The sequence below is a fragment of the Anticarsia gemmatalis genome, chromosome 10, assembly GCF_050436995.1.
Source record: "Anticarsia gemmatalis isolate Benzon Research Colony breed Stoneville strain chromosome 10, ilAntGemm2 primary, whole genome shotgun sequence".
Classification (NCBI taxonomy): Eukaryota; Metazoa; Arthropoda; class Insecta; order Lepidoptera; family Erebidae; genus Anticarsia; species Anticarsia gemmatalis.
This window is the reverse complement of record NC_134754.1, coordinates 7,471,748-7,498,775: the sequence shown is the minus strand read 5'-3', so window position 1 is coordinate 7,498,775 and position 27,028 is coordinate 7,471,748. Positions and strand designations below refer to the sequence as shown.

At 37.2% G+C, this 27,028-nt stretch overlaps 1 protein-coding gene across 1 annotated transcript in view; it reads left to right on the top strand.

Annotated features, from left to right (window-relative positions):
- The first annotated feature begins 652 nt into the window (after positions 1-652).
- Positions 653-27,028, top strand: part of cpo (RNA-binding protein) — a 142,428-nt gene continuing 116,052 nt past the window's right edge. Inside the window, exons 1-2 of the mRNA XM_076119425.1 lie at positions 653-810; positions 10,355-11,121. Of these exons, the coding sequence (XP_075975540.1) occupies positions 11,062-11,121 (60 nt within the window). The 5' untranslated portion in view covers positions 653-810; positions 10,355-11,061. The remainder of the gene's footprint in view (positions 811-10,354; positions 11,122-27,028) is intronic.

Here is a 27,028-nt window from a genome sequence, read left to right as displayed (position 1 = left end):
AAGACGTGGTCGTTTAGTTAAAGCGTTCTCGATAACGTTGATAGGTAAGTGTGGCTCAAGTTATAGTGCGCGCCATAAACTAGGGTCGAAAGTTGTCGGCGCTGGGATCGATACGAAGGTTTACTCATCCACGGACGCACGGGCCGGACACATCGCGTGCCACCTTTAATACAAAAATATCGATTTTTCCACAAAGCCGCGTCACCGCAATCAATATACCTTTCCGCCCCGTGCCTAATTACGCCCGCCTACATCACTCAAACATCCGTAAAAAGCTCCGTAATCACGCTCGCCGGCTACCCTGATGATATCCACCCTGAAAAATAGCGCACACTGAATCATTGAAAGCGCACAGGAAAACGCTTCATTGTAAACGTTTTATTTAATTTTCCCTCCATTTACTTTTTATAATTTCTGCCGGGCATAAAAAACGATCCGCCGCCGCAGGAAGCGCGCATACACACGAAACCAGCCATATCGGGACGCACACAGGGATAAGAACACCTGTCTCGGGAACGAAAGGTGTGCTCGAGCGTGTGCGAGCGAGACAACCGTATGCGAGGTGCGGGCGTAGGACAGAGAGGCGTTATGCGCGCGCAGAGTGTTGGCACGCCCGCCGCGCGTCCCGCTCGCTCGCAAGTCCGCCCGAGAGCCGTCAGTCTATCGCGCGCAGAGGCAGCGCTTGTATGTGCCGCCCTTTGCTCTGACGCGACCGACGCAGTGTCCGTAATCGGTGTTCGGAAAATTGTGCATGTGCGTTTTCCGACGAATGCAGTGTGTGTGCTTGTGAGATGTGCTATTGTTTTCTAGGTAACGGAGACTCTTGTTTGAAAAAAGGCAGTCGGATGCAACGTATTAATTGATGCACTTGTTGGCGCGGTGTTAATTTCACTTTTATTATATTTCCCACGGAGTTGTTGTTGGAAAAGCTACCGGCGTATTTGTAACGCGTCCACTGTTTCTTTGCAAGTGAATTTAATGTAGTGCTGCATGTTATCAAAGTTTTATTAAAGCGCGCAACTCTCGTTAGTCACGATGTGAATTTATGATCCGTTAATTGTTTGCGCCGCTTTAGATAAGCCTAACCAATCTGTAAACGAACGAATAGCCGGTGCGTGTACCGGCAGAGAAACATCTACCCATCATACTTTAACTAGATTTGAATTAAAGCCGTGTTAAAACTTTGAAATTCAAGCTGAGGCATGAAATTAAAGGAGTGCGTGTATTGTAACAGTCTAATATGTTACACAAAAGAGTTTTATTTCTAAGAAAATAAGAGTCGAAATGAGAAACACGCGTAGTCATGTCATTCATGTGATACACAAAAGTCACAAAAGCGAGGCTCACAACAATAGCAACGTAGAAATTACTGCCAAGTATCGACAGCGGGAGCACTTTCTGAAACCACTACGCATTGTACTGAACCCAAACAATGAGAAAATACATATGTAACAGATATTTACCATGCCTCTAACATAGTTGATGTTCAAGATATAAATTAACGTAATTATTTAATAAAACAACCCCAAAGAGAGAAAATAATCGAGAAGAAAGTTTTCCAAAATACACCCAAAGAAAGAAAAATACTTTTTAACAGTTGCATTATTTAGTAAAAGTATCGCATATTTTTCAGTCGAAAGGTAAAAGAGGTACCAATATCGAATAGCCGTTAATAAAAATAGTTTCATAACATTGAGAAAGCGGCTAAGTGAAGCAATGATTTATTGAATCAGTTTAGACATAATGCAATTCAGTTGCGTGACGAAGAAACTGAAAAAGCAAACAATAAAATTCTTGAAACTAATTATTTTCTTGCCATTGTCACTATGATGAGAAACAGTTAATGTATTCATAGCCACCAAATTGGCTTCTGACTCGAAGGTCTATAGTTATTGTCGCGGAGAATTAATCCGGGACCGTTTGTACATTTGTGATTTACAGCTATTGTTTTAATCATGTTCTATGAAGATTTTCTACGATACCTACAATGTATTACTCCTGGCAGTTTCAAATGCATAAACCATGAATTGAAATGTGCATCCACCTTCCACGTTTTTCCTCGATACAAGTTTGAAATATCATAATAAAGCGTTTCTTTTCTAAATATTTTGCATAGCTTGAGATAACGCTTCTAGTGCAGGAGTACGAAATTTTAACAAATGATTTGCATTCAAATGCTTTGGTGTTTGTGGAATGAAGTTGATGTAAATGGATGAGTTTTTTCACGGTTGATGGTTGCGCAAATGCAAGGCAGACGCGCGAACTCCCTCGTCACGGTCGAATACCCGTGAGCGTCGTTAGATCGACACATACACCCGTGAATAATGATTTCAAAGACATTGTCAGAATCGATACAACTCCACGCCGAGCAAAACAGATAGCATTTTTTGTGAAAACAGAACTACAATAAATAAATAATTTGTAATACATCTTTACAACGGAGACGATAGCTTCAATAATTGATCTCAATAAATGAAAATGACCTTTAAAATAGCGGCATGACCATTAGACTCCCTAGCGTAAGAAATGAGAGGTTAATTGAGTTAATGGGAGAATATTCCAGTGTGGATTGAAGTTGAATCACATTAGGCGTTACTACTTTGATGTCCGAGTTTTTTTTTGTTTCAATTACCTCGGTATTGGTCAAGTTTTATTCAAAGTACCGTTTACGACTTATTATCCGAGGAAAATTGCGTAGAAGCGTATATTTGAAATCCAATTGGAATCGTTATTTTGTAACAATGTTATCTACTAGCATATTTTTTGTGCCTAAATTGTTTATAAGCAAATGTATTTCAAAGGCGAATGGTCTGGATCTACCTTAGATTATTAAATTAGCTAAAAATCAAATTGAGATCGTGATCTACAAAAGTGTTTTCCTTTAATATAGAAAGAATTTTCTTTCCGATTCTCGTTTTTATTCCTCTCAACGGCAAAGTACTATTATGATACTTTTGTAGCTCTAATTGTCTTCGATCGAGATTGGATGTTCGATAATTCCTAATTATATCTCTCTTTCTTAAACGCGTTCTTCAGACTTAATGTTGCCTTTGTTTTTTCTGTGCTAATACTTTATCTGAAGACATATAATTTCTCTAGTCATTGATAGTCATCATTACGTTTTTGTTGAAACTTTATGTCCCAAAGCCTTTTATTTGGTTTGCTTACCACTTGTTTCAGTTTACGAACTACATTTTTTCACGTAAGTACCAGAAAAATATCTTCTAGTGCACGACGTGTCGTCATGCGATACCAGGTATTAAGTCGCAGCCACGTGTAACTTAAAGATTTGCAAAACGCATTGATGTTGACAGTATCGAAGGCCTTGCTTTATTCATCGTACCAATGTCATAAAACAGCTCAAGAAAGGCCAAATTCATTCAATATAATACATGAACTTGATGTTAGACAGAAGTTTATGCACATTCTAAAACAAATGTGTGTGTAAATATATTTAGTTTGTCTAACGTATGACTCACTGAAACAACCTTAGGCTTGATTATCATACTTGGAGATTTTTTGTCGCAACTTCTTGTGCGTTTTAAGACTTTTTCAACAACAACATACTCGCTTCCATTATTAGATTTTTTCCGGCTGATCTATTCCGCTGGTTGTATTTGGTTGGTTAATAACTGTGGCGAGACCATTTGAAATAGTTGTCGTAGTTGTACCAAGGTCTACTATTGTGTCAGTTGCGTCATTGCTTTGCCTCTATAGGACGACTAATCGCCGCTTGTTAAATTAATTGGACAAATTTAGATCTATATGTTCGCTTGACACTTCTGTTACCTTAATAGGTTTATTTTATGTTCCGACTAATCGTCAAAACACATGATTAAGATTAATATTGCTGGTAAGACCAAAATAGTGTGTCCTAGGCAACTATAAAAATGATGTCTGCTTCAAATGTTCGTGGCTTAAGCGGAAGTTATTATTTTGTTAATGCTCCATTCACATACTTTCTTGACTCAATTTATTCTACATCTACAAATGTGATTAAAAACAGGAAGTGACAGCTATCTCAAAGTGTTCACTTTCTTTACGATATGATGAATTTAGTTATTTGAAACTTTACCTAAATACAGAAGCTTTAAGTAAGTCTATCGGAAGAAAGAAGTACTCAATTCTCTTAAAAGGTAATAGTCGCACTTAAATAGTTGGCAAGTGGCATCAAAAACGTGTCGCATAGCATGGCGCATAGGTATAAAATAGCTTTGATAGGATTTTCGCCGACTAGCAATTTGTTTTGTGTGTTCCGGAAAACGATCGGATAGCATTGATTTGCAATAAAAAATATTGCTTTGTCACGATTTCCGTGGTGCGGCCTCTTTCACAACGGGCTGCAGCGGCCCGCCGTGTAATGACTAGCGAAATGTTTCCAATAAAATATTTGATATTTATGTGATTTTTATTTGACTCATGTTCGCATCGACAGGTGGGTGTTGATTATGCGCTAATTACTGCAGAGCTAAATAAAGCATTTAAGAATGTTGTACCAAGGTTTACCTGTGAAATATAATCTGTATTACACAAAAAAGATATCTACATTAAATTATTTTAATATTATTTCCCGATACTGCATGCAGGCAGCCAGTAGTGGGTTTAATAAAAACAAACAAACAGGTGCCCACTTTTAAGACATCCGTTGTAACCGTGTTAGCAACTTGCCTCTAGTTGAATGATCGAATTGTGTAATCAAGGAAACGTGTTCGTTTGAATCATGAAATACATATTTTACGTTTCTTAAAAACCATAAAATAAAATAAAGAAGAAGAAACTGACGCGGCACCCGCTGAAATAAAACTGGAGCACTGTTCAGTTACAGCTACATCACTTTACGGCAAATGTAAATATTTGCGGTAATAAAATCTATTTAGGTGATTAATTCAATGTAGCCTGACGTGTTTCTACCATTGCGCGCCGAGCACATGTCTCTAGTGAATGAAAAAATGTACATTAAAACCTTTCAGACGCACTTGATTACTGGCTGTGTTGAGTTAGGACAACCAACACACACTTGCCAAAAAGTATATTTTGGACGTGAATTGTTTTGACCTTACGGAATGTTGAGCAATATCTGTTGAGGCTCCATCCGTCTATTCTGTATCACTCATTCTAAGTCAAGCGAACTTGTCTAGTTAGAACGCGATAGTGGCAGCTGGCGCCTAATAAAGGCGTTCGTGCGACAGCTGATGTCACCGTCTCGCGAAAATTTCATTCCATAAACAGGTGGTCTGTGGGTGTTCACAATTTCTGATCCTAAATGGGTAAATAGGCGCAATTTAGGCCACCGCTTCACCAGGGCCGACGGTCTGATTCAACACTTCGTTGCGGCAATTAGATTCAATTTGCGGGACACTCGGCTCACTATGAATATGGGCCCGCGTGTAACAAAGGTTCATTTCTCTCGGAATTAGACTGAATTCGGTACGGAAAGACGCTAATTTGCCTGTAAATGTAACTAATTAGACACCATCCTGGTGAAAGTTCTTACCGCGGATGTTTTTAACAGAATTCATTTTGCAAATAGATCGGTGAAAACGTTTAGAATGTGATAATTGCCGTTATAAAACAGATAAAAGAGGTAAAAATATAACATATAAACAGCTTCAGCGCATTTTGTGTTCCTGTCCAAATTTCATTACGCGAATGGCTCCATTGGTCGTCAGGCAGACGTAGTTAATTGAATGGACTTGTTTTGTTAGCCACATTCATGAAATAGTATTGGATTGTTTGCCAATATGGTATTTAAGTATATAGATATTTGTGTACTTTTTGAATCCAGGCTATAAATTGTGTTATGGGTAATTAACATTTACATTTTATTATAACGCGACCGGTTTTGCGATCTGTTTTACATATAGTAATAGTTCGTTCACAATTATAGTAATAAATCATTAGCGAAATGAAAACGGTAGTTACGTGTACACGTGAGAAGAATTTCTAATTATATCACATTTAGTGTCCATCAGTGACTATATTAATCTAATTAAACTAGGTCATTTTTGTAATTAACTTCAAATAAATAAATGTATTTAGTTATTTCGTATATAAATGAACTCTTTGACGGATCTTGCTTTAAACTTGTTACTAAGTCTACACTTTATTATAACTTCTTTATCGACTCCTCTATAATAACGTCAGGAAAGAGGTTTAATCTCAGAAATGCGTCAAGTTGATATCAAAATTGATGAAATTTTTAAATGGCCTTAAAATATTACGGTCGTAAGTTACCGATTTATACAAAAACTCAGTTATTTTCACGTTCCCTCGCGGTAGTAAATTTGATCGACGTTATCTTTGAGCTGTCTCATTATGAAAGGGTTGTTTTTGTCAGTTGTGCAAACTTAAGTGCGGCTACACCTCTGCATCCTCGAGAGGGTCCCTTCAGACCCGCCGAACTATTTCTTTGTGCCCGACCCCATAGTTTTCGAATTAAATTAAAGGAGTTTGTTGAGCCAATATGAATACTATGCGTTGACCGCAGAATCCAAACTTTAAGGTTTCGGGAAAGGCCCATACGGGTAATTATTTCGTTGAGATTAAGTAAGCAACAATAGAGAAGTTAGTCTAAAGTAACTGTTAATCTAATAAACAGTAATTGGCACAGAGTATGGTTAGTATTAGTAAGTACTGTAATCACGTTATTCAAAATTTCAACGGCTTCCGGAGCTCCTAAATATAGATAGAGATTTGCGTAATGTATTATTAGAATCGCGGAACACGGTAACTTTAAATAGTTTATTTACTTGATGAGTAAAGCGAGTGAACAGCTGAATTAAACGATGCTCTCAGTTCCCGGAGCGCGCTTATTGATTTTATTCCGTTATCAATAATGACGTTACCGTCCTCTGGAATAATTTATACAGAGTATTTAACATCGGTTAATAAATTAATGACACTGTATTCTAGTGTGTACGTAGCAATTTAATTTATACGTATCTTTGAGCACATGCATAAGTTTATTACATCATATTGTTTTCGCTCATTACTATCGCGCCGATTTTAACGAGCTGCGCTAATGGTTTCTGTAATTGTTAATTCGTAATAGAACACGATGTTTGAGTTGTGTACTGTACATGTAGCCACTGTATTCGTTTCATTAGTTTGTTGGATGGAATGAAAATAATTTCTACGTTCTATAAATAAATATTTCATAGAGTCGCAATACATGTAACTCTGGAAGCATCTTTTAAGTTTATTTATTGCTCAATCCATCGACTTTATTAATTACTTTATATATTTTACTTTAAATATTTAAATTTCAGTTCGTATATTTTTAATTACTTTGATTGATCTGACTGTCACAACTCACAATAAAGATTATTACACTTACGTGAGAGACTAGACGGCTGCTCTATTTAGTTTTTTCTTCCTCGGTAGCGATGTAATATATATATATTTTACGTGATCCATAAGTTTTGCTAATTAAAACTTTTGGCTACGTCGCACGCTTAATCCTCCGTCTTACTATGACAGATAAGTATTATTATTATTTGTCCAATTCAATCTACTTATCACTTATTCGGAACTTGTACATCCCGTAGGTATAAAGTCCCGTCGAAGTCCGGGATCTCCCCGGGACTTAGTAGTTATAACAAATGGAAACTGTAAGAGTTGGCCGGGACTTATTTACCGACACCGCCGCAGCATAAATACAGGACCGGATTAAAGTATTCAGCGGAGTAGGAAATATTGTGCCTTGTACTTTTCTGCGCGTGTGTACTTTTGAAACGTAGGAGTTTGCCAGCATTACGCGACTTGGTATTATGTAGCGGTCAGATGTTCCGTTTACATAAAATTCACGTTTCAATATACAAGTTTTAAATATATCTCCGTAGTTTTACGACAGTGGAGCGGTTTGTTTGTCAGAGAATTGCAGAAACCAATACAAACTGTTGTGGGGAGAGTGAAAAGAAAACTTCATGTTGTTATTTCTTCTTTATAGCTGACAGCGATTGTCGAACAGTTGTAAGTTGTTTTAGAACTGCTTAAGCGCGTACTAAATAAATCAGATGACTTTGTTGTGCTTTCCCTTTTGATTAACTGCTTGTTTTTTAAAGATGCTTATCACGATCAAGACTCGTAAAATTAATTCAAAGTAAGTAAGAATATAAGAGAATAGGATTTAATTTATACAACCTTTGAAGTACTGATTGAAAGGCAGATCTTGTAAATTGAGGTTTCTTTGTAGCCTTTATCTGTGAGGCTAATTCTAAATAGAAATACGTTCATTGAACGGTAATTGGCGACTCACGATCTACTCTGTGCCCATTTAATACTGAGTATGCACATCATTTTCTATTTTCTACCTAGATAGGAGCTAATAGGATGAGATTTGCAATCTTTAAATTAGACAATTTTGTTGAGTGTGAACAGCAAGACCTCAACAGATTTCAATCTGTTAATGTTACAAAGAAGGTCGATTTATTAAGCTGTAATCGATTTTATTCGACGATACTGTTGCCTAATATTCGAAGGTTAACGATATTTTTTTAATTTTGAGAATATTCCCAGCGTGTTATCATGTTGGTAATTAGTGTTTTTTAAATGAAGTTGATGTGTTCACACGTTTACCTTCACACAATCAAGTAATTCTGCGGTCGCTGTTAGGGCAAAGTGGTCAACAAACTCCAAGATTTGCTGAAATGACAAAACAACATTTAAAATAAAACCTAAAACGCAACTTTTGGTTCATAAAATCTCGGAATATATAACGTAACGTTAAATTGTGCTCGGAAACTATGTTATTGTAACCGCAGTAGGAACCTCAATTTGTACAAAAAATACTCTTTGGCCTTACCGAGTACTTCTTTAAAGTAATTTGGACGTTGAAGTATGATCACTTTTGAAATATACGTAGTTTTTTACTCGCGATCGTGGCTTAGTCACGGCAGCGTCGCTGAGCAAAAACATTAGCCTTGGAACACCTAATGGTCTTACACGTGATTGTTACATATTAAGTCCACGTCCGGTTTTATCATTGCGCTACTTAGTCTGTTGTGGACAACTAATGATACCTTTGATTATATTATTTACTTAGGTCCACCTTTGTTTCTGTCGTCGGCGTTGTCAATCGCATTGTTTTTTTCGTCGTTCGGGTCGTTTATTTCTTGGTAAGACTCCGTTTGAAGTTGAAGGGTCCCAAGAAAAGGAACCCTCGTTCTACAAATAAACGTAGTAGCAACCTCCACCGTTTAAGTAAATTATAGTACAGATATCATCAGTCTAGTCGGTAATTTAGACGATTCTAGATGTTTATTGCGATGACTAACCGTTTAAATGGTTGACTGCAGCCCACACAATTGCAATCGGCACTCTTTGACATATAAAAATAACTATATTTTTATACAGTGTAAACTGTACCGCGCGCTTTAAATGAAGATTGACAAGGCATTATGCTTCGGAAGTGTTTGTGGTATATTTGGAATGTAGCTTTCATAACAGTTTATTCATAATTATTCAAAAGAAAAAATCATACCTGTTTTTTTGTACTTGTCCAAAGATATATTTAGGCAAAGGATGAAATAAAAATGAGTCAGTCGAATAAAAATAATTCAAAAGACGTAAGAATTGCAGTATTTATGTGTTTTATTTACAGTCGAGGTTATAGGACAATGTTCGCACTGACAGTTATATGATTACTGATATTATTTCTGTATACACGCTGTATTTGAGTTTCTCAAATATTGTTCGCATAAAATCGATTCGTGTTTGAAGTTCTAAAGCTTCTAATAAATTCATTTATTAATTTCATCGTTAGATATTCGCCGAGCAAAGCGTTAATCGATTATCGTTACACCTTCGCTCAATGTGTTTCGTATATTAGGTGTAGTCTTTAAAATATTGACTTTAAATAAATGTCTTGTCCGTAGTCCCCCGAAGGTATGAATGCTTTCTTGGTAACAGAAAGGACTCTCATAATTCTCGGGTTTCATATGATATCCTACTCATTTAATAAATTCGAAATAATAAAATGTACCTTATTGTTTATTACCTACTGGAAAATCAGCATGTTTTGTCGTATTAAATAATTTAAGTTTATATAAAGTATTTCTGTTTGTCAAACTTGAGGAAGAAAGTAAGAAGTACGTAATAAAGCAAAAAAATAATAAGCTCGTCTGATCCTATATGTGATACAAATATCTCTCTTAATGGTACTCGTCGATTTATTAGAACGTTGTAAGAGGATTGCCTCCCTAATTGGAGATAAAGATACTTGAATGTTTTGAACTTTATTAACAAAAATACGCCAATAAAATTGTTATCGTTGCATCACTGCCTTTTGTATCGTATTTTATAAGCAGGCTATGATGAAAAGTATTGTTTTTAACATATTTTTCTTTTTTTTCAGGAGTGGTTTACAACCAGAGGATCAACTTATACGAATAAAACCATAGTGCTGAAGCACTAATTTTTAAAATAAAAAACATTCGCGAATTGTCGTGCTCTAACAGTCTAAATTGATAAGTCAATTAAAATCGCGTACCACAACGAGCGTAGAGTTGCGCCGTTGTCGATACGCTGATATCGGTACCGCGTCGCGCCGCGCGCGGTCTTTAAGCTGTCGCTGCAATAGTCTGTGCTCGCCAGAGTCACGTGACTCGGCCGGCACGCCAAGCCACAGCCGTGGATAACCTCGGCCAGAGCCCCCTCCCGGTGAAGAGGCTGCACGAAGCGCTTCAGAGTGCGCAAGTGAAGCGCCAGCGTCTCTCCCCTCCGTACCCCGCACCCCCCGCGCAACTCCACCCCATCCATCAGCTCGCCGTGCACCAACACATCAAAGTGCAGCAGAGCATTGTGCAACAAAGCATCGTGCAGCAACACCAGTTGAACCTGGCCCATCAGTCGCTGCAAAACCTGCAGGCGCAACAGAATCTGCAGGCCCAGCAAAGCCTTCAAGCGGCTCAAAGCCTTCAGGCGGCTCAAAGTCTGCAGGCGTCGCAAAGCCCTGCAGCTACGGGTGGCGCAGGCGCGCAGCAGGCGGCAGGAGCGACACAGGGCGCGCTGGTGCCGCCGCAGCAGCCTTCGCCGCGGCCCGCCTCCCCACAACACAAGAACATGGAGCTCGCACTCTGTCAAAGCATGGACTCCGTCAACACCGCCACCACTGAGGAAGAGGTTAGTCTACTTTACTTTTATTTACATAAATAATGTGCACTAGTCTTATGTGTATTAGGTAACCCAAAAAACCTTTGGCACGTAAGTAAAATTAATTATTCCCGATCGTTGCGGCAATTTAACCCGTAATGCGGACCCTTCCTACCTTTCATTTTCACGTTTCTCATGAATTAACAATAGAAACTAGAACGCGCCAATTCCCCTTTCGAAGAGGACTTAATGTATCGTTTCGCTTTAGCTATTTGTCATCTTACAATTGTAAAGTAATACCGAAGAGGTGCGGCTGCGTAGCTGATACAATGGGGAAAACGTTCGGATATACAATAAGCATTCGCTAACACAATAAAAGGAAATTTTCCTTGCGACAAAGACGATTTTGAATCGAAAGATTGTATTGCTCTCTTCTAACATTATATTTTAGCCTTTATTTCTTTGGATTAAAGATTATATTTGGATATTGGTATCGATATTTAAATGGCAACTCTAGAGGCCACGCGGTGCCATGGCACTTCCGGGCAGATTCACGAGTTGTTTTCAGAAAACGTCAAATCGAGTTTGTGAATAAATTATAATTTACATGTTTGTCAACTTCCTATACAGGGTTCGATTTTAATTGAATTAAAACTTTTAAAAATTAAAGATAATAAAGGTTGACAAGAAAACATAAAACTCCAAACTCGCTCAAGATAAGTCGGATGTTTCTAAACCATAACGTCAACGCAAAAACAAAGTAACAAGCACAACCCTAAAGAAAAAGCGATAAAATCCTTAACGCAAACTAGGAGGAGGCGACGCGACGAGAGAAGTGGGCAGCGGTTGTGTTAGCCGAGACAAATAGAGTAGATGTCGCTTCACCGCTTTCAGCCGCTCTCCTGAACGGACAGCTTTATAAATAGCTTGTTTTATTGTTACATTATCTTCTTTCAGTGTTGTCTACCAACTAAATAAGGTATACTTTTGACGGATAGTTACTATCAATGTATAGATTAGCACAATAAAGCTTTAATGAATGTAGTTCGGTTTGAGACTTGTGAAATAATTTCACTAGCAGTAATTCTACGCGAGTCGTAGCAATGTGACATTTCTGCTCCAGATGCATCCAGTGTTTAGATTCTGTAGTATAATTTTATACCTGGCGAAAATAACTAAATGGTGCGTGCAAATTCTTAAAGCATTAGTCTGTAATGAATGGCTTTGATATTAAAGCAAACTCTTCTTTTTATTTTTGCTCGGCGTAATAGTTCGAGAAATATTATAATGCCGTAGCATTTAATTGATGCATAAATTCTAAAAATATGAGGTGCATCTCGCAGTTAGCGGTCATAATATTCTTTGATCACTCTTTGATTCGGGAAAACGTATTATAAAATGAAATGTTAAATATTTAAATTGAGATTTAAAGTCAAGGTTGAATCAAAATAAAATGTTTTTGTTCGTCTTGCTTTGTTGACTTAGGTAAATTATTTTAATACTTCATCTTTATTACACATCAAGTGAAAAAAACAACAAAGATAAATTGTAACCATTGTCAAAGTCCGAAATTGTTTGATGTGTTTATCTTGCGCAAATCCTTTCTATAATGAATATACGAAATAAATACTCTTGTCATGTCCAGCTCCCATTGTTTGGCAAGTTAGTGTTGATTCCCCACTTCGCTTTGATGTGAATCCGACCGGCGAACGTGGGGCAGGTTTATAGACAGGGTCCTTTGCTCACATAGCGTAGGTGCATCCATTCATGCGGTTGACTATTGCTTGTTACTTTAGCTATGAGAGGAAACCGACTGCTCCGTCACTGTATAATCATAAGCCTTCAGAGCTCTCTGTACTCACATAATACGTCCACAATTGCACAGTAATGATCTTTAAACGTAGAAATTGCTACTGTTCTTGCGCCAGAAGTCATTTATTGCATTGCATTTCGATGTTGATTCATTACTTTCTGGAAATCGGAACGTTTTGTTTATAAAAAGAAACTTCATTCGCTATTTTAATTTAACGCGATTTGAAGTAAATAACGTAATTTTTGTTTCGTTTTTATTGGCATCAAACGAGCAATTGAATGAAGCTAACTATTCGCTGTAATGCTTTTACTCATAGAGCCGAGTGTCTCGTAGAAACTTTTCTTTAGTAATGTAGAACTGCGATCGATTTGTATGTCGTTGGTGTGTGATCTCAGGGGGGGTTTACGGGAGTGCGTTCGTCTGGCCGCCGCCGAGCCGGCAGACATCTCCGGCGCCGGCGAGTCTGCCGCCTTACACCACCGTCTATTTCTGTTTAACAATTGCGAGCAATAAACTTTTACACTAACATCTTAATAGCTGGAGCGCATCGATGCTTTGTAATTTATCAGTTTACTGTTGAAGTTTATAGGTTTTGTTGATATACGAATGAGTGTATTTAACCCTGTTTTGATAGTTAAGACTAAAGCGGAACCTTTGTAAGTCGTGCACCCTTTCTCGGTTAGATCCCGAATTATAGACATTTGGTTATCTAATATCTTTCATGTGCTTTGTACATAAAAACTTTGGTAGATATCTAAAAATAAACTTATGTATCTTAAAGTAGGTACCTAAGTCTTCTTCGAACATGATGTTTTTACTACTATTTATTTTTTGTTCCCAATAATATAATATTTAGTGGAAGTAAAGATTTATCTGCAGCAAACCGAGGAAAATCGGTACATTTTGCAGTTATCTTGATGGTCGGAAGTAGGAAGCGCTTAGCCAATTATACTACTGATCAGATTATCACTGGCTGCCTAGTTATGCTGTCTTTTAACGCTATGCAAGCTCAAGTACTCATAAAACTAAAAATAGACTTATAAACAGAGTTGATGTCATCGCTATTAATGAAGCTGCATCACTTTTAACAGAAGTACGGAGCGATAGAATCTAAACAGTTTGACAAAAACACTTACTGAGTGTATGATAAATACATCGATCGGTCGTTGTCGCCGTATCCGGGGCGATCGTGTGACAAGTTGGATGATACGTGGCGGTAGCCGGCTATCGGGCCTCGCAGACAACACCGCTACGGCTTCCTGAAACCTCTAACTACTTTTTGTTCCACGGTACGTTCACATTTTGTGCGCCAAAGTTACGCGACAACTCCCCTGCCCGTCAACACAACGTGGTTTCAACTCCGAATATCAGGAGTTATAATGTTCACCAATGTTTATATGTCACACTTGTTGATTATATATTTATTTTTCTCCCTTCAATTTGAGACTATTCTAAAACATTTGTCTTAACTTCGAAAGCGGCTAAAATAAGCTTTCTGTTTCATAAACTTTCAATTGATCATATAAGTCTTAACTTTCCGTTATTAAAAGTACTTGTAAAGTTCAGTTACAACTCAGACTGTGTACTTCAATCTCTAGGTAAGCAGTGCTTATCTGTGGAAGTGCCAACTCTGTTACAATAAATTTAATGAAAGGACGCTCATAAACATTATTGTAGGAGACTATTTGTATTTTTCGTCGGCTGTGCTCAAGCCAAACAAAGCAGGGAGTTTTTATCCTCGCTGTATCTTTGTTCTACAGCGGTCGAAGAAATTGGGGCTCTTTTTATAATTGGGTAATTTCGATCTTGAGACGTCAAATAGACGGTTCAATTTAAACTTTGTAGAAAATGTTCTATCTGATCTTGAAATATTTTGAACAATTTGTATTCTTGGTCATAAAATTCACACATAGAATGCTATGCAAAACTAAGAAACATAATATCATTACAATAGTTTAATAGGAAATGTAAATTGTTGAACTCTAAAGCCTCTCTGAAGCGAACTACATAAATTTACATGGAGGTCAATTATTACGCTGTTCCAATGGCATTCCATTTTACGCTTTGTCTATTTCCGAAACGCACAATGAATTAGTTAAACTACCCTCAAACATAGGACGGAACCCTCTTATCCCCTTTGTGTTTTCCGAAACTCTAAATTACTTAAGTAAATTCAGACAGATAAATTACTATAGATCTCTACAAAAGATGTTCACGTTCAGTACAGTAAATTTCTTTCAAGTCACTTTAGGTATTCCAGTCATAAATCTCTTGTTTAAACGCCTATAAGCGGCAAAAATCTTTTATTATTTATTCTATTCTTATTTGATCTGTATTCACGTTTATATTGAATCCAATAACTTAGCTAGTAAGTAAATAACTAGACAAGTAATAAAAATAGTCTCAAAAGATCGGAAAGAAGAATATTCATATAAACGATATCGTTCTCGTTCTTGAAAATCCTTTAAGTATCTGCCAATAATACGCAGATCGAAGGAACATCTCCATGGGAACTGAAGAGAAAATTATTACCTCGCTCGAGTTCAATCGAGGAGACATTCTCTCTGGAACGATTTTAAGAGAAGAATTTCCGCAGAGTGGAATATAGACACCTCGACCGTTTCAACAGTTTGTCCACCTAATTTGTTCGTCGGCGCTCGACTGTAAAAACAAATAGCTGCTCCCGCATTTCCCCTTACAGAACGATAAAGATAGATATATTCTAACTAAACGGGGAAAAAGGAGGGATAGTTTTCCGAGCTTCGCGTTTACGGGTCGCTTCAATGAGCGATTGGTGTTTACGTTCAAGCTTTTGTCTAGTTCAGTTGGAATCTTGTTTGCCGGCCGCTGCAAAGAGGTGCCTTTGTCCATTAACAGAGTAATAATTAATCGAGCTTTATCTAATGTTCCTCGGTTTGAGTTACTCGTAGAAAACTTTTAATTGAATTTGTTGGTCGATTTTGGCTTTTTGACGGGAGCGTGTTACGGCTTTAAAACAATTTTTAGGTAACGCTTTGCGAAACTCTCGCTTTTAATTTTACCTGCTGATATTACCTTCTTCATAAACGTGTCAAAGTTTCTTCAGCTTATTATGTGTTCTGTAATTGAAACTATTCAATATCAGTTGGAATGCGCTCGCAAAAATATTCAGTGAAGCGAAAAGAACTAAGTATCTGAACGTGTACTGTTAAAATGATTTATGATTTAAATCGTGATGTAGTGCGCGCAAATATTTTTATCAAACCTAACATCTGGAACATTAATTTGACATTAACACGAGACAGCTCTAATCGTTATTATAACTCAGTGATGACACTTAAAGTCGGCTACATTTTACGACATCCTGGAGCTTTATAAATCAGAACACATGAGAGTGAGGTCAACTCCGGCTGAGTACACTGGACTGACCACGCAAACAGAGACGTTGCACATTGAATAACTGTTTTCCAATGCGCTGAGCACAGCCTCCCTATCGCTTTTGCACCTCGGATTACCGACGATCGTCCGCCGACCAAAGAGGACAAAAACTTCCCGTTTGATGTTTTAAAGTCCAAAAAGGAAATTTAAAACGTGAGGGTTAATTATCCGTGCAGTTTCATGCATCCGGTTTTACATCGGTCTAGCGATTTTTCGTTTACACGATTTTGAGGAATTTTTATTACGCGTTTATTTTTTTAATTAGTGAAAAGTATTTGCACTCGAACAATTTGTAGGTAGTAGTAGGTGTAGGTACGTTTTATTTATTTACGTTTCATCGCAGAGCTGGAGTATTTGTTTTCATATGTTATACACTCTATCTAGGCTTTCAAGCTGTATAGTTGTAAATGCGAGTGAAGTAATTAAGAGTAGTCCCCATAGTAGGTATTTATTGTGTATTGTGCGAACAACTTGGCGGCTGGCCAAACGGACGCACCCTAAAGCTTTATGAATCCTAGCAATGTATTAATTCTGCGATATTGTTATGCAAAGAGAAATAATGCCGCGTACTCTAAAAAATATTATATCGTAGAGTTACGAGTTGAGGGTGTAAGGCTGTACAGAGAATGCCGAACAATGTCGTGCAAACCGAATGGACCGTGGAAGTATAATCCAGAATGCAAGACGAAAATCGACGCCCGCATTGTGAGCGGAAAATCGAACTCGAATGTCGCAAGACGAAAGGCTCTTTGTGCGCAATCAATGGCCCCTCGATTGCTGATAACTTTCTTTGCACCCTGAGAAGTTTGAGTTGGAAACTGCTAGCCGGGCATCTATTTAACTCTTTACTTACTACTCAATGTTAGCACTCACTCTTGTATTACAGAACAGTGGTGGGCCCTCTACTTTTAAAACGATTGCTGCTTATTCTACAGAAACGACAATAATTTCTGTCTAAAATGTTGGTCACGTTTGAATTCTTCAAACTTCGTCTACAATTCTGAGGACAAAATGGAAAGTGAATTTTTAAACGAAGATATTCTTTGCTCAAAATAATTTGTTTGAAAGAATCTGATTACATAATTAGGTATCTATTTAATAAGTTTTCCAAGTATCGTATTTTCGGAGACAGAATTTTTAAATTTCCTAGTCTGGAATTTCTTTATCGCCGGGAGTATTTTTAGCCGACTAAATTAAAGCTGGCAGTAATCAAGTGAAATTAATTTATAAGGATCTTACGGACGGACTAAGTTCGCTAGGGAGGGTAAGTTTCGGTGTAACAGCGAGTCGTATCTGTGCGTCGACATCGGAGTCCGTGTTCAAACAGGAGCATTAGCGCGACCAATAATTCACAATCTCCTTGTTACTGCACAAATTAAGTTCTTGGCTCGTTGCGGTCACGTACGGGGTCGCCTTGTTTGAAATACGAAGGAGCTCATCGGTCGGGCTCGTTAAGCGTCGGAGCGTGCTTTTATTACAGCGAGGCGTGCGCCGCGAACGCGCGACACTTGAATATTAAACCAAACGGCACTGGGTCATGCATATTGTCCCGTACCAATAATAACCGGCATCTGAACTCTACGCACTGTTCGATTTGCGCTCCTCGTCCTCCCCGGCCCCGGGACACAGGTACGCGGCTACAAATTACCGATTGCGTTGCGAAGGCGATGCTTAGGTCCTCATTTAATATTTATCTGACTGACGACGTCTTTGAGCGTCTCCATCTGTTTGTTAAACTAATTTAGTAAGACCTGCCGGGCTTAAAACTAGATGTAGACCTGAAAAGTAAAATAAAGTATTTGAAAGATTCAGAAAAATACTGTGTAGGTGCGAGGGCATAACGTAAAAAAACGTGAAAAATTGTTGTTTCTAAGTACGTATTAATAAGTTTACAAAAGTACTAGCTGACCCGCGCAACTTCGCTTGCGTCACATAAGAGAGAATGGGTCAGAATTTTCCACGTTTTTGTAACACTTTTTACTGTTACTCTGCTCCTATTGGTCGTAGCGTGATGATATAAAATATGTTTTTTTTTTCACGAAAAATATTCTCAAAATTATTTATATCTCTTAATATAACGAAATCGCGCTAAGGCATATCCGCCATTAAAACAGTTGCCATGACAACGGAATTTTGTTAATTCAGTGTCATTATAATATTGAATATTCGCGACTTCGTTCGCCACCTGAATTTTCCCGGGAAATGCGTCATTTTCCCGGGGTAAAAAGTAGCCTATGTCCTTTCTCGGTATCAAAATATCTCCATACCAAATTTCATGCAAATTGGTTCAGTAGTTTAGGCGTGATTGAGTAGCAGACAGACAGACAGAGTTACTTTCGCATTTATAATATTAGTATGGATATTTTTCTGGGAATCGCAAAACTCGAAACACTCGACACAAATCCTTCGAATAGACAGTCTCAATTACATTGAGAATACACACATCGAAAATTATTTGTTACGTCGAAGAAATATTAATAACTATTAAACATCAAATAATAGATAATATTAATGTATGTTAGCTACATATAATACAATGTGTAGTTGCCGTGGGAGGAAACAATATCTGTTGTTGTTTTGACTCTATCTATACATCGAAAATTATTACTCGAGATTTATTACGCCGTTTATTAACTAGGCAAGCGGTATATTCTATTACTAGCTGACCCGCGCAACTTCGCTTGCGTCACGTAAGAGAGAATGGGTCATATTTTTCCCCGTTTTTGTAACAATTTTCACTGCTACTCTGCTCCTATTGGTTGTAGCGTAATGATATATAGCCTATAACCTTCCTCGATGTATGGACTATCTAACATTGAAAGAATTTTTCAAATCGGACCAGTAATTCCTGAGATTAGCGCGTTCAAACAAACAAACAAACAATCAAACAAACAAACAAACTCTTCAGCTTTATAATATTAGTATAGATTGTAGCAACAGTATTGAAATTAAATAATGTCTGCAGCTATATTTACAATCATGCATTTATATTTTTACTTTATAAGAAGATAATACTACTTTACATTTTTGCAAGAACATTAAAACATCTTACTTCCAGTTTCTGAGATACATTTAGAGGTAGTTTATCTATTCAATAGCATTTGAGCTCATATAAAAGTGACAGTTTGTATAGATAAACTACCGCTAAATGTACCTCAGAAATCGGGGGTAATTGTCTAAAAATGCAATGACAATACATCAAGTTAATTACAGACATACATTATATATGAATCTAGAAAACTAGTTACGGTGCAGTTTATAAACAAACCAGATATTAAACATATTCAATTAGCGCAATTTGAATAGGTATGCTCATAATCGTCTAGTTGGTAATATGATTGACGCAACGTCTCGCAACAATTAAAATTCACGATGCGTCACATTTGATCAACGAGTGATGATCGGAATGAGGTCATGCCTCGTATTGTCTTTATTTATTGTTTAGATTGCATGTACGTGTAACTAGACGTAACTATTATATGCACTTGTAACCGCTAACTGGCTTGTTGTAACAAGATGTGCAAGATGCTACATACTTGTTGAATGTATCGATTACTTAGATGAAGGAAACTGACTTTTGCAATCTTCAATTAGTTTGTTGTAGAGTGCCTTAAGCTATGATAAGAATAAGATTTATTGAAACCGCTTCTGTTATTTTAATGCCTTAAACTAATAATAAATACAGGTTATGTATAGCAGCTAACAAATCTTCACTGAAAATATAATAAAGTACGCCTAAAAAATCTATTAAGTTAGTTTATCAAAACTACATTTGTTCCAACTAAGAACTCAACTTTTTCCAACTAAACTTCTTCAAGCAAGCGGTTCGGAAACCATTTCGCATGTATGAATGAGGATGAAATCCGCTCTTGTTTATTGTTCAATATCCGTTGTCCCGTACAAAGATTGGCATTTTAATAGATGTCCGCTATGCATATCGATAACCGTTCGCGCTTTGCAGAGCACGTTAACCCGTTGATCCATACGGACATCCATGACGTTCGTTACGGTCGTTTAGATGCTTGGAAAAACTTGACAATGGACTGCGATTTTTGAGTCAGGTGATAAATGCTTTTCAAAATGGATTTTTCTGTGATATTTTTGTTCAGATCTTTTGTACTAAATCAGACGTTAATGCAGGCTTTACTACAGTTGAGTCTGTGTTCGATTATTATTGTTTAATGTCAAATGCTTTTAAGATAACTTAAATATCTTATGATATAAATCAAGAATATCAACCTCAATGCACTGAGAGTAAAATTACGAAAATCTTGAGGCGAGACCGATGTCTATTTATCATTTGTTTACCCATATTACTTCAGATTAAAACATCTTTACTTAGATCAGCGTTTATTATTAGTATTATTACGTAGTCACACCTACTTGCAATAAAAACTTCAACGCGCATTTGGAATGCGTTGTCAAAATGATTGGGAGCTATAATCCGAGGTGAATTGGCATAACAGTGTGTATCGGGGATGGTATTAATAATTCTAATCTGTTGTAATACTCTGCTTTGGACATGGAATCCTCCACATAGAGCTCACCTCACGTACACCGCACCTTTTCTAACCGGCGTGTTGGGTCGATAGTACATGAGTTTAGTTTGCCGTTAGATACCTAAGTGCTAAGTAAACGCGAACTACAAACTTTATGATACACTTTATCACTTTATTTCGAGCGGGAACTAGCGCCGATAGATTTATAGTACTTTATCTTTTTAAGGAAAAGTTTCGTTATTAGCTCGATTTCCCAAAAGGCTGATATAAATCTTAGCAATATTACGTCTAAATAAGTACAAGATTTTAGCCTTAGATTTGAAATCAGTCCTGTAATTCATTCGTTTCCTCACGTTCGATGTGTTCAGGTGTTTCGAAGAACGTTCTTCAATTTACTTTCACTCAAAAGTGTAAGAATTGTAATATCCTGGTTACAGTCTAAGGTAAACATACTTTGGCGCGCAGTAATCTCCACAAGGAAATTGTATTATTCCCTGCACGTCCCTATAAAGTTAGACAAAATCAATTCAGGGAAATCGCGTTTTCATGCATATTGAGTTTAAATAAAGCAGAAAATATTAGCCGCCAACAGCTGAATCAGCGCTTATGCCAACAACAACTTTAGAAATATTTTTCTGATGATTTCATCTTACAAAATGTTTGAATTCAAGTAGATATATGGACTTTTGATTAATAAAAATCAGACACCCGAGGTATTTATCATAACATTATGGATTAAGCAAGTTTGGCAACAACGTATTAAGGTGTATGTCGTTTGTATACAATCCGGTAGTGACGTGTGGACGTGCACAAGCCACAAAAGGTGCTATGATTTATGGTAGTGGCAGGACGAAGTCCCGCACTCGCAACATTAACATTCGCGGCGCGTGTCCGCCACTGCGTTTGTTGCCTTATGCGAGTAAGGTCTAGTTGAGTCATTATTCGGATGTAATCGCTACAACAGGTACGATTTCACACGTTGACCCACTAACTTCATTTTAATTTGCTGACAGTTTGAAGTAATTTACGCCTGCAGCGACGCAAATAGGGTTCTATTTAAACATGAATACATCTTGTTACGAGACATAATTGTGGTAGAGCCCTCCAATTAATACAGAAAATTGTCAGACGCTGGAGTATTTAGAATATATACACAATTCGTGCTGGTCTTATTTTAAAGATCAAAGTACTTGCCATTGTTTAATTGATTGCGGGTTTACGTTACGAGACGTATATCATAAATAACGTCGAATGTTGCGTTTTGGAATTTATAGACAAAATGATTCGTATAAAATAAGATCTGAGGGATTTATTTTGAGTGTGTATCTACCTATGCTAATGTCAAATGGTAGTTTTTTTATGTTGGCAAATGTTAATTGTTAACTGAAGCGTAATTATAAATGGGTGATTGGATGAACACTGGTGTGGTGTTCGTTGGTCGTGGTGCGTCTCTTCTCTCTGTACGATATTAGGCGACATCGCGCGACAGTTGGCGGCCGACCAACGTTGTGTCGTTGACTGCCGACTGACCATTTGGTTTTATTTTATGCTCTCATCAGAACCTTTATCGGGTAAATTACTGGCAGAGGGGAACGTAGCACCTAATTTCCTGAAACGATTTGTACGTTCTACTTACTTTATTAATAACTTATTCGTATTCGCTGATTATGTTATTTGTTGATTACGTAAACATATTCTGAAGATAGCTGTCACTAATATTTAATGTGAATTCATAATGAATTGATTTAGTGCCTACAATTGAAAAATTCTATTGTTTATAGCTACTTTAGAAAATATACTACTACTTATCGGGAAACAATACGATTATGGCTGTAGTAACGACCAATAAAGTTGCAATTTTAATATAAGTAACATTTTATACCTACATAGGTATCTACATAATAATATCAGTAACAAAAACGTGCTCAAAAATTGCTTTATAGGATTTCGTTAAGCAAATCCACATGCTATATATGTAGTTGTAGGAGTTTAAACTCGGACATGGTTATTATTTAATAACGTATCGTGACGTGGCATCAATGCAACTAAATCGTGCAAACAAGATTATCTTTCATACCTATCAGTTAAGCCGCAAACGCTGCGATGAATATTAAATTTACCTCGTTGCTATCAATGTGTTTGATTCAACCCTCTCCACATAATTTGCGAGCGGATTGAATGAGGTAAAATAATAACGAAAATCTGAATACATTGGGCATGTTACGTATGCGGGCGGAGGCTTATTATGTAAATGCGACCCCTCATGTATGTTGTTGATAAAATTGCAGGCGCCTTACGGACTACATGCTCCAAATAGGAATAGTAAGCTATATCGTAGGAGTTTATCCGTGTTGACCGGCGGAGAGTGCGGCCGCGGCGGGATGCACACAGTCGCCGCGACGCCACGCTCGTTACATAAAAACATTTTACGAATTTTATTGAGCGCATTTAAACTTGAAAAGGCTCTCTTAAAATTTAATGAGAAACAACGTAAGCCCCCTGAAATTTAGCTTCCTGTTATGAGTGCGGACCGTTCCGCCGTCACGGGTACCGGTCGAACATTGCACCATTTACTCTGAATTCCAGAATCATTAATTAAATCGGTGTTGGCGAACAGTACTGTCAGTCATGTGGTGTATTGCGCGGCCTGCGATCTCATGTGTCCAGCGGTGCATCTAAAATTTCCCACATCGCGTAATCGAACCTGAATATGAGCGCATAATTGCTTATTTGCCTCATTTCGGATTCATTCGCGGCCGGAGTCCGTGGTGTGGGTAAATACGGTCCAATACGGACATTGGGTTCACGAACCAAATTCGCTTTTGTCGTAAGTGACGGGGCATAGGGCTATCGCAAGCACGATGTACGTCAAGTGTAAAACAAAATATTAATATTAGATAGCAAACTAGACAAAATAGAGAAAGTTCAAACGGTCGTGTACTTAACATTAAGGTCCAAATGTATGGAGATATCAACAATAATGTATAACTAAAGGTTAGAAGTTACTCGTGATTCAATTATAAATAACAATGTTTGTTTAGTATCCAACATTTTTATATCGGTAGAATAACAACATTTTACTTTATTGTTTCAGGTAAGCGAAACTTCTGTTGAAACAAGGATTTATTCCGACGGTAATGTATAAAATCCAATTAGAGTGTTGACACTCAACCCTGTTCTCGGTAACGTAGAGGTATGTCCAGTGAACGGGGCAACCGGCACTTACTCAAATGAGAAATTCATTACAAGCGCTGTTTTTGTGGATTTCGGTTATGTCCATAAAGCCGACGGTGCAGTTTGCAATACGCTGCATACGCTTTGTTTGTGCTCTTAACACTAACATGCTCTGTTTACAATTTTCAAAACATTCTGTTTTTTCGCCGCATCTCTTGAGAGAGGTAATTACGCGTGGGTCGGATTAAACATACTTTACAATATACGATGTTAATGCTCGTTGTCGGTGTAGGTATATTACCGAGTATCAGACCGCTGGCTGCTAGAATAACGTTTTTAATTCTTGCGAATATATTTAACGCCGAATGCTGCTTTGACACTTTCTTGAATGATGTAGATGTAAACATCTCATTAGAAATTGTTTCGAGCGTAGTTGCATGCGATCAAAGTACTTGGAATGAATGAATTGGCTTTGTAAATCACAAAATGCTTTCTACTCCGACATTTATATCAGTAGGCGTCCAATCAACGGCCGAGCAGGTATTTTGCTCGCAAGTGATGGCTTGTAGGAGTCGTGTGAAGAACAAGCGCATTGTAAATAGCAAGAATGTTACGGTTAAAACAACTTGTCGATTGTTTGTTTAAATGTTTACAAGTTGTTGAGAATTGATGGGCAATTCAGCTCGAGCGTCATCGCATTTGTTTCAAATAGTTTACATATGATAGCAATAACGAGGCTAAACTGTTTCACTTAAAAGTTGTTCTAAAATTTGAATTTTACGATGTTCAGACACTGTTTCAAGGTGCATTTACATCGAGTTGTTGTATTTTGTCTTGAGAATTCGTGAAATATCTTCATATTCATCTTTACAAAGTTGTATATTACACTGCAACGTAAGATTACTCAAGCGTTTCTTTTACTGGGATGCGATGCACTTTCACTAGACAAGAGTCATTAGATAAAATAAACACATAATTACTTATGCCTTTCTAACACTGATATTCTGCGAACTTAAGATATCAATGGAATTTTTAATGCTGTTCTATTTTCCATACAGTATCACTCAGCTAGCTTGTTATTGAATAGTAGTGTGAAATGTTCCCATTCTCATCACAATTACAGCTGTACAAACAAAATTACGTTACGTCATAATAAGATGCGAGTATCAATCAATATATTATGACATCAGAATGTTCATGTCGACAGCTAACATGTTCCATTCAATGGATTAACATGTATGTTGTTTTATTTCGATGACAGTTTTTTAGTTTGTGTGCTTTTCTATTCTCACTATGTCAAGGATCTTTGTTTTTTAGCTGACATTATGATTAATGTTGACATGGCCATGTACTGTGAATGTTTTAAAGAAAGCGCCACTTTTTATAATGCATGCATGCTCTTCAGTTCAGACGTAATACTTGAGTTATATTATAGTTAAATTATAGTATTAGTTTGCTTGTTTGTTAGCACGATTCTCTACAATCGGCACTATAGAGTATCTAGAGCTGGACATTTAAAATGTACTGAATAACTAGTTCCTATGGCACCCGCTAGGGGTGCTGATCATGATTTTGTACAAAATATATCGATAGCTAGACGGTTTTCGATAGTCGATAAGTTGAAGAGGATTGGCCCTCAGGAATTAATGTGACCTGATTTATAAATACACAATACCAGGAATATTTTGTTGATTCATAATACTATAATCCATGTAAATAGGACGATATAATTCAAGACAAACAGATAAATGTATACCATAATATCACTCTTAAGTACTCCGCTAATTCAAGGCTAAGAGTGCAATTTGAATTAAACATATTTTATTATTATCATCAATATTTATATGCGCCTAATGGGACAATAGCATTTATAATATGAAGCTCGTAAGTACATAAATCAGAATTAAATTATCATTCAATATTAAAACGATGCAGAAGCTAGCATTCTTTAGACCCATGTATGGTGGGGCTTCATCTACCTACGTAAATAACTAAGCGAAAGATACTTCTTGGATAAACAAATTAGGCAACGAGTACAATTCCTTATCGTATTTCTAATATGTAAATTAGTATTTTTTTAAAGCTAAATCTTCTCCCAATTAAGTTGGTTGAATAGATCAATAATATTTCATTCACTACGATAATTGTGATATTTTAAGGTAGTACAAGGCGTGATTTAATGTATGTACAAAATCATCGGTATGTAGAGCCGGCGAAGATGAAACATAAAATATAATTCACAGTCATGCTATATTGGTTGATACGTATTATTCCTCATCCATAGGGGATAGATAGCCAAGGTTGGTATGCGTAGCGTATAACATGAAATATTGGGACATCGATGTCCCAGCTCCCGTCCCTTGCATACTAATGTAATTTGGAACACCGACACCGCACAAAAGCCTTACGGAGCCTTCTTTTAGTATTGATTAACTTCCCACTATCGCCTTTTCGTTAATCTGGGTAAAATGCCACTTATTATTCCGCATAAGCCGGCTTAATTAGCAATGTATTGACAGCTTTTTAAGACGGAATTAAGCGATTCCTGTATTTTAACTGTCGGATTCCTAAAATTTTATCGTCACAGTCAATAATTAATAAATAGTAGGTACTACATTTGAAAAAACTCATAACCACATTATAAAATGAAAATCCTTACATTTTGCAAAAGCACATATTATATGAAAATGAGCTGACATAACTTTGTATGTTTCACACACCAATATTGATAAACATGTGTAACTGATATGTATTTACAAGGTATACATTAATAGTTCAGTCGGATGTTTCGGCGAAGCTTTTCCCTCAGGGAACTACTGATTCCCGGAACTAGTGGCATGATGCGTCTGTTTAATTTCAATCCACTGATAGCCTCGTAGGTTCTAAAGTCAACAACAGACGCCGACGATAATTAGTTCTGCTCTTCTCAAATCAAACACGATTGCAAAACTTGTTCTTTCCGAACCAGTGATGCAGCCAAAATACAGAAACACTATCCAGTGAATTGCCAAGGCGATTGCATTTTCAGTGACAT